This window comes from Zeugodacus cucurbitae, chromosome 3 (genome assembly GCF_028554725.1).
Source record: "Zeugodacus cucurbitae isolate PBARC_wt_2022May chromosome 3, idZeuCucr1.2, whole genome shotgun sequence".
Lineage (NCBI taxonomy): Eukaryota > Metazoa > Arthropoda > Insecta > Diptera > Tephritidae > Zeugodacus > Zeugodacus cucurbitae.
The window spans coordinates 4634415-4642521 of NC_071668.1; the positions used below are offsets into that span (position 1 = coordinate 4634415).

An 8107-nucleotide genomic window follows, 5' to 3' on the forward strand; every position below is an offset into this window, starting at 1 on the left:
TTGATTATCATGTTCACACATCGGCTTAGGCGATTTCGTATGCTAAAAGCAAGAACTAACAACAAATATATAATCATAACAATGAAAACAGAATCGCTCACAATGAACAAAGAAACAAACACGATCAACTAATTACTAGCAAACGTGCACAGCATAGACGAGTGTGTATGTATATTGTATGTTAAGCTGAGCTGAGCTGAGCTGAGCTGAGTTCAGTGGAACTGCTTTGAGCTGCGTCCAGCAGCAGCAACTGCCCGCAAATATATTTTCAAGTTTAGTTTACTCGCAAGCTTTGAACAGCGCGAACACAAAAACACCAGCAAACAGAAAACAATAAAACCCGTCGCAAGTGAAGCGAAGCGTGTGCTTCAAGCGCAGATTTTTTTATAGAGTCGTCAAACAACAACAAGTGAATCGAGTTTCATGTAAGTGTGTGTTCATTGATTTTTGCATAAATTTCAAAACTACCGGTTTTCGGTACAAAAATACATGCAAATGTGTGTCAGAAGACGCAATAATAAAACATAAATAACATTTTTTAATTGACTCTCTGCTATTTGGTGTTATTGCAAGTGTATTTCTATAGAAAGTTCGCTGAAGGTCAAATAAATTGAAGTACGTTTTATTTGAAAAAGAAATTCTTAATTAAAAATGCATTATCAATTTTATTAAATGGTCGCTCACTCGGCTGAATTGAATGGAATTAAATTGCAACGTTATGGGTTTTCAAAAGTGTGTTTTTATGAATTGATTGTTAGCTATTGTGCATATGCATATTAATATTCTAGAATATTTGAATGCAAACGTGTATTTAGTGGTAAAAAAATTTCAAAAATTTTATTAAAAAAAATTAATAATATGTGCTGCTCATTTTGCAAATTCCGCGCATGACTTAATACTAGCAAATAAACAAGAAAACAAAAAAAAAATATTATAAAAATTATATGTGTTTACAAAATGGTATTGAATTTGCGTTTCCTTTAATGATCATCAGATGAAATGAGACGTGTAGTTTTATATACATACAGTCACTGCCATTCCATTATGAACGACAGTTACTTGCTATCATTTCTAATTTAATATAAATTCTTCTGAACTCTGTAAGGAAATAGCTGATCGGCTTTACTATAGTATCCCACGATTTCAGGGTTGAAATGGGTGTGGTTGGATGGAAAAATCGCCACATAAAATTTTTGAAATTTTCAACATAAAATGCGGATATCTCGAAAACTATAAGTTTCTGGCGGCAACAATGCATTTACGTATTCTGGAGATCCTCCTCATTCCAACCATACCCATTTTAACCCTGAAATCGGGGGATACTATACTAAAGTTTCCCCGAATATTCTATGAAAAAAATTTCAATGTTTTTGAAATTTATATATTTTTTCTTTACTTTAGATATTTTTCAGTTAATAGAAAATGAATGTTCGGCATTTTTAATTATTTTATATTCTTTTGAAATTTTTTGCAAGATTTTTTTATTAAAAAACATATACAAATGTTTTAGAAAATTGTTTTTGTAGATCTTACAACTACTTCGGAAATGTTTTTAGAATAAATATAAAAAATGTTTCATAGAGAGCAAACGCAGTTCAAATTCTTATCGAAGTATTATGAAATCTGTCGCAAAATACATATCAGTTTATTCAAAAATAAAAATCGTGATTTAGTTGAAGCTTATAAATTCAAATAATTTCAAAAAAGCTGAACTCGTAACAACAAACTAATAATTTTTCTCCACGTACATAATTATATGCCCACTACTGTATGAATGGAAGAGCACCAATTAGGTTTTTCTAATTTCCATCTATATACCGAAGTCTATTCGCAATAATTTTGTAATAAAAATATTTATTTGTTTAGTTCATTTGCTTCTGCTTATAATTCATATTTTTTTTTTGTATTTGGAAGCGCGTCACTCGTGTAAATTTCAGCTGAAGTCACAGCGATAGACCAAATTGACATTTGATCTCCAACAGCTGATAAGCGTATCTTGTTCGCGGCTCATTGAAAATTTATGATTTCAATACGCTCAAGGTAGTATTATCAGCGATTTCTTGCTGAATTCAAAGATCAGCTAGACAAAAATAAAAAAAAAATTAATTCATTAATTCTATAATCTTAATTATAATTGTGATAAAACTTTGTGTATTCAAAAAATGTTGAAATACTATATTCTAACTAAATCAGTGGTCTTAAGCAATGGAAAGTAAAAAAATATATATAGTTTTCACGTTGAATCATAGAAAAATGCGAATCGAACAAGTAAATGGTATAAAAAATAAGAGACTGGCATAAAAAGATATAATAACTAGCCATAGATATAAAATACAAAACACTCGCTGATGGTGAATTCAACTCGATAATATTGTTGCTACTTCTTTGAGCATATTTTTGACTGGAAAACAGTACAGAAATATAGAGAGCGGAGAAGTTCAGAAACAAAAGTCGATATAATAGCTTAAAATCTAAATTTATTAAAAAAAGATATAAATTTCCAACTCAAAAATCCTCAATACATTCGTTAAACTCATTAGAAATAACGAATTTGTAACCTCTCTTCCTAACCTTAATTATATGTAGCTCTCTTTTCTTTCCTATTATATTTTATTTTAATTATTTTTATTTGCTGCAATATCCTCCAGCATACCATTTAATAACGCATTTATTTACCGTAACCCACAAAAGTATGTAAATGTAATGTTGTTTCCTCATTTCTCATAACTTCTTTTCGCACTTTACAATTGACAGCCTTCGATTGATGTCGCTCACCTGCTTACTTTGAGTAGGCACTCGGTAACAACTCGTGCTACCCACGGCAGTCTCATTAATCACTGACACATTTAACTAACCACTCGAGTGGAACTTCAAGTGCCGAAGAGTGGTTGGCGGATAGACACCGAGACCGACAGACAAACAGACAGACAGACAGATAGACATGCGCACGAACAAATAGACAACTCGCTGATCGGCAAATAGGCAGCTTGCCAATAAGTGCGGTTTGCGGGGGCATTTGCTGCAAACTTAATATAATTAAAATGGGAAATTATATTTTTTTTCGCTTTTTCATGTGGGAGATGCACACAGAAATACATAAATAAGTGTAAATATTCGTTTATGTGTATGTTAGTATGTTTGCTTAGTGGCCTATATATAATGCGCTTGTAATTACGTTACGTAATGCATTAAAGCTGTTAACAAATATTTCCTTATAAATAAAAAAAATAATTTGGATTTCGCCATAATTTATGCGCGAAAAATATGTGGTTCACGCGAAAGTAATCGGTTTTATTGTTTGCCGCTCATATATGGCACTAACCAGACTGAGTGAGTCAGCTGTGACGCAGTAAGAGCAACCAGTTAATTGTGATTGTTGTAAGCGATGAGTAACAAGTTTTTGTTTTGAAACAAGTTTTTTAGTTGAATGACTGCGATTTGCGTTTTGGAGCAATAATTTTCACCGAATAATGCGAAATATACAGACAGACACGATTTTTTCAAATTTCAACTGAAAATGAGTAAACCTAATTATATCGCTTACATGTAAATAATTCAATTGTATTTTATTAATACTTGTGTGTGCCACATGCAACTAAATTTAGCGCTGTGCCACTTTACAGCAACCAAATGCAGCCACTATCAGTTGTTGTCAACGTGGGCGCGAAAATATACACTTTTACTGTGTGATAAGTATAGTGACAACTGTAAATACAACTATAAACACAACTTTGTACACAACCATACCACCAACCAACTACAAAATACAAACCGAAAACATAATTTAGTAAATTGCGGACTCCAGCGAATTCCAGCGCGCACTTTACGTGCGCAAATACTCATTGAGCCGCAGCCTATTTGTTTTTCGAAAGCACTCTTCTTAATTATGACTGACAAGTGACAACGAAATAAATTGTAAACACAAGGGAAGTGCGCACAAACAAACATACAGTTGTAATATAAAATGTTGTTGTGGAAGTGTGAGTTTAAACTTGCTACGTAATTGAGACTACTTAAGAACCGGTGATAATTCAGTTTTCTAAAAAGAAACAAAAAATATATGTATTTATGTTTGAATTTCCTTTAAGAATCTTTGACTGCAAAAATTCGTATAAATTAATGCTATCACAATTTAGAGAGTCTAAAAAAACTATAAAAAAAATATTATCTTGATATAATCACTTTTCCACCCCAATGTCAAGATTCCACTATACATAAACCAAATAAATTACTACAATTTACTATACATAGACTTTCGACTAATTCATTAATCGCTGATTAATTCTAAGAATTGAGTGATAACTAGCGCTGACTCTTGGAAAGATGAGGCATGAGTATAATCGTAAATAGATAGCTTTGGGTTTTTGCTGATTGTAAGCAATATTTGTAGCTGTATTTGATATACTCGCCACTACCACTTATGTTTATAGCTTACTTGCCGTTCACTACATTTTATTATAGTAATTTATTAAAAGTATCGCGCTTCCACTAATTTCTTCATTTCATCGTTAGTCATTTCAAAACTTCTATAAATTTCCTTCGAAAAACCACAATTCCAGCGTCGATTACTGAACTCTATACATTTCTCACTCTTTTCAGCAAAGACACTAGACAACAGCGTATCTCAGCGCCCCCACTGCTTTATTTTAAAGCCCACCAAAATGAGTCCGTCAAATCTGAGACTCTACTGCATCGCAATCGCTTGCTTGCTGTTATCGAATTGTCTGTTTGTGGACGCTAAACGTTTCAGCAGCGGTCGAAGCAGGTCCAGCAGCAGCAGCAGTTCGTACTCATCACGTCGCACCTCATCGCCGTCGTCGTCGTCGTCGTCGCATAGCTCTTATGGCGGTGGTTACACTTCACACACATCCTCCTCGTCAGCATCGCGTCCCTCTTATACCCATTCGGATGCTTCGAAACTCAGCTACAGTGGCAACACTTATACGGCACCCAAACCGCAAAGCTCCGTAACCAGCCACACGCAATCACGTCCGGCCGCCTCGTCACCACCTATCGGTTGGAATGTACCCAAATCACAAGGTCCACCACCAGCCTACTCGCCAACCAACCCAGTGGGCGGTGCACGCACTAATATACACGAGCCACCGCCATCCTATAAAGCCACGGCGCCTGTAGCTACGGCACCTGTTTCATCATCAGTATACAGGGCCAGTGCGCCGCCACCAAATTATTCCGCCGCAACGAATACGGCCAACCGTGGCTTAATGACGCCAGCACAAACATACAATCCCAGTGCACCGGTTTCCTCTACTAACTATCGCGGCTCAATGACACCCGCACAAACATACAATCCAAGCGCAGCGGCTTCCCCTAATAACTACCGCGGTTCGATGACACCGGCGCAGACTTATAGGCCAAGAGCAAATTCAACAGGTTTCGGCAGTGGCTCAAATACACCAATTCAGCGTACTAATGTGCAGGGCGTACAATCTAGTTATCCCCAACAGAGTTTACCTGCAGGTGCAACGTATTACAATTCGGCATCGCATTTACCAGCTGGTGCAACCTATCACTCAGCCGGTTCCTTGCCGCCTGGCGCGACTTATCACAGTTCATTACCTGCGGGTGCAACCTATCATCCGGCCGGCTCTACGTATCATGCACCTGGTGGTGTGCCTGCCGGTGCTACCTATTACCCTTCGGCCGGTGCCTTGCCAGCCGGAGCTAGTTATCACCCAGCAGGACATGTACCCGCCGGGGCCACATATTATCCCTCAGCTGGTGGGGTGCCAGCCGGTGCCAGTTATTATCCAGCAGCAGCAGCAGTGCCAGCTGGCGCAACCTTCCTGCCGGCGGGCTCATCACTACCGGCTGGTGCAACTTACTATCCACAGGCGCCTGTGAAATCCTCATCCGGTTTAGGATTCGGTATGTATTTACGACATTGAAAATGTCGTCGATCCTCTTGTAGCATCTTTTATAATTCGATGATTTCAACCTTTCTCATTTCTTTCACACAGGTTCTGGTCTGGCCGCCGGCGCATTGGGTGGCGCTCTGCTGGGCTATGCACTGACACCATCACAAACCAAAGTAATTGAGCGCGTGCCCGCTGGAGGTGGTTACAGCGGTGGCGGTAGCGCTCCACCGGCCAGCGGTGGTGACGATCGCATCATTATCATTAATAATGGACCTCCGGGATCAGTTACAACTACGGATGCCGGCTCCGGTACGACTGTCATCACTACCAATGCTGCGGCGCCCGCTGCTGCACCCCAAGCAGTGCCGCAACAAAACTACGCGCCACAAAACTATGCACCACAGCCGAACATGGCCCAACAACCTATTGCACCAAATTCAGGAGCGCCGCAGTTAGCACCTTTCGGTACTACTCCAACAGATAATGGTGGTAATGTAGCTGCTGCTGTAGGCGGTGCGGCTACCGGTGCGGTTGCCGGTGCAGCAATCACCGCGGCCGTTGCTCCAACACTTAATGCCGCACCTGCCCCTACCACTGGTGAGACTGCTCCTGTTGCAAGCGGTGCACCCGTTCCAAACGCAGCTAATCCGGGTTCAGTGCCAGCACCCGCTCCAGCACCTGGCGCAGCACCTGAACAACCGCCCGCCCCTGGCGGCATTATCTGTGTACCAGTCCGTGTCCCTGAACCAGATCCAGCTGACAGCACAAAGACTATTGAAGTGGAGAAGATAGCTTGCTACCCGGCACCACCCCCAGAGGCGACAACACCCGCACCAGTCGCAACGAATGCAACGGAGGCTGCAGCGGTCACACCCACAGCTAGCAGCGCCACCACACAAACGACAACTATTGCTCCCACCGTCGCACCGGCTGCCATTAGCAATGCGGAAATTGGCGTACCATTAGCACCGCTCACCCAACTGGCACCGATAGAAGTACCAGAGGGTTCTGTCGCCTTGGCGCCGCTCATCCCGAACAGACAGCCGGATATTATGAAATTGCCGGGCACTTATTATGCTCGCCACTCACACTCCACCGTAGCGCTGGACGAAAGTTCCGGCATGCTGCGCGCCGGTGCAGCAACCAATTACGCCAATTTTGGTATTGCAACCCTGTTGACACTCGTGGTGGCATACTGTATGCACTAATGCCACATAAGGGCGTAGAAATCAAATGCACGCTGTGGTCTCGCAAACGGGGCGGTGAGTGAGACAGAAATTAAAGCCAAAAATACATAACAGGAATTCTACGACTAACAGTTACAATTCGGTCATTTTAAAGCCATAAAACCACAAAAGGAATTCTCTGGAAAGCATAAACAGATTAGCGAAAATGAAATATTTTAAGATAATTTTCAGTTGTAACTAGAGAACAAAGCTTACACTCTTTTAATTATAAAATAAATAATGTGTCTTACGCAAGCATTGAACAAACATATATATATTTTAAACGGAAAACGATAAATAATTTAAATTTGTAATTTTAATAAAGTATGCATAATCGTTTTTAATATGAATTTGGTCTCATTTAAGTACAGTCTGTGATTAAGGTATGAGTATATGCCAACTTTGCTACTTTGGACTGAGTAGGCAATTGAAGAGTCCTCTCTCGACGAAACAAAATCAAAATCTACAAGTCGCTTATCATTCCCGTCCTGCTTTATGGTGCAGAAGCTTGGACGAAGTCAACATCAGATGAAACGACACTAAGAGTTTTCGAGAGGAAAACTTTGCGCAAGATTTATGGTCCTCAGAACATTGGCAACAGCGAATACCGCAGACGATGGAACGATGAGCTGTACGAGTTATACGACGACATTGACATAGTTCAGCGAATAAAAAGACAGCGGCTATGCTGGCGGTCATGTTGTCCGAATGGACGAAAACACTCCAACTATGAAAGTGTTCGATGCAGTACCCGCCGGAGGAAGCCGAGGAAGGGGAAGGCCTCCACTCCATCGGAGGGACCAAGTGGAGAGAGACCTGGTTACACTTGGAATCTAGAACCGGCGCCGAACTGCGAAGGAGAGAGAGAAGTGGCGCACTATCTTCCATTCGGCTATAACAGGCTAAACGGTTGCAACGCCAATCACATACATACATATGCCACTGTAGTATACTGGTAGAGGACGCTGTATCAAAATGCGTTATCTGATTTAAATCTGGACA

The 8107-nt window shown here is 40.1% G+C and overlaps 1 protein-coding gene across 3 annotated transcripts; it reads left to right on the plus strand.

Annotated features, from left to right (window-relative positions):
• Positions 1-253: 253 nt before the first annotated feature.
• Positions 254-7451, plus strand: LOC105214153 (uncharacterized). Of its 3 annotated transcripts, none has more exons than XM_054226562.1 (3): positions 254-409; positions 4600-5889; positions 5982-7451. In XM_054226562.1, exons 2-3 carry the CDS (start codon positions 4662-4664, stop codon positions 7085-7087), a joined length of 2334 nt encoding a protein of 777 aa, XP_054082537.1. In that variant the 5' UTR covers positions 254-409; positions 4600-4661; the 3' UTR covers positions 7088-7451. The 3 variants fall into 3 exon arrangements, with proteins under 3 accessions (XP_054082537.1, XP_011185701.2, XP_054082536.1); XM_011187399.3 differs by having other exon boundaries at positions 265-425; XM_054226561.1 differs by lacking the exon at positions 254-409 and adding an exon at positions 3950-3980.
• The last annotated feature ends 656 nt before the right edge of the window (positions 7452-8107 follow it).

What these genes read in the sequence shown, in the direction of transcription:
- LOC105214153 (XM_054226561.1), top strand. An exon ending in CTCATCCGGTTTAGGATTCG is followed by an intron (nt 5,890 to 5,981) that starts GTATGTATTTAC and finishes TCTTTCACACAG; the next exon opens with GTTCTGGTCTGGCCGCCGGC.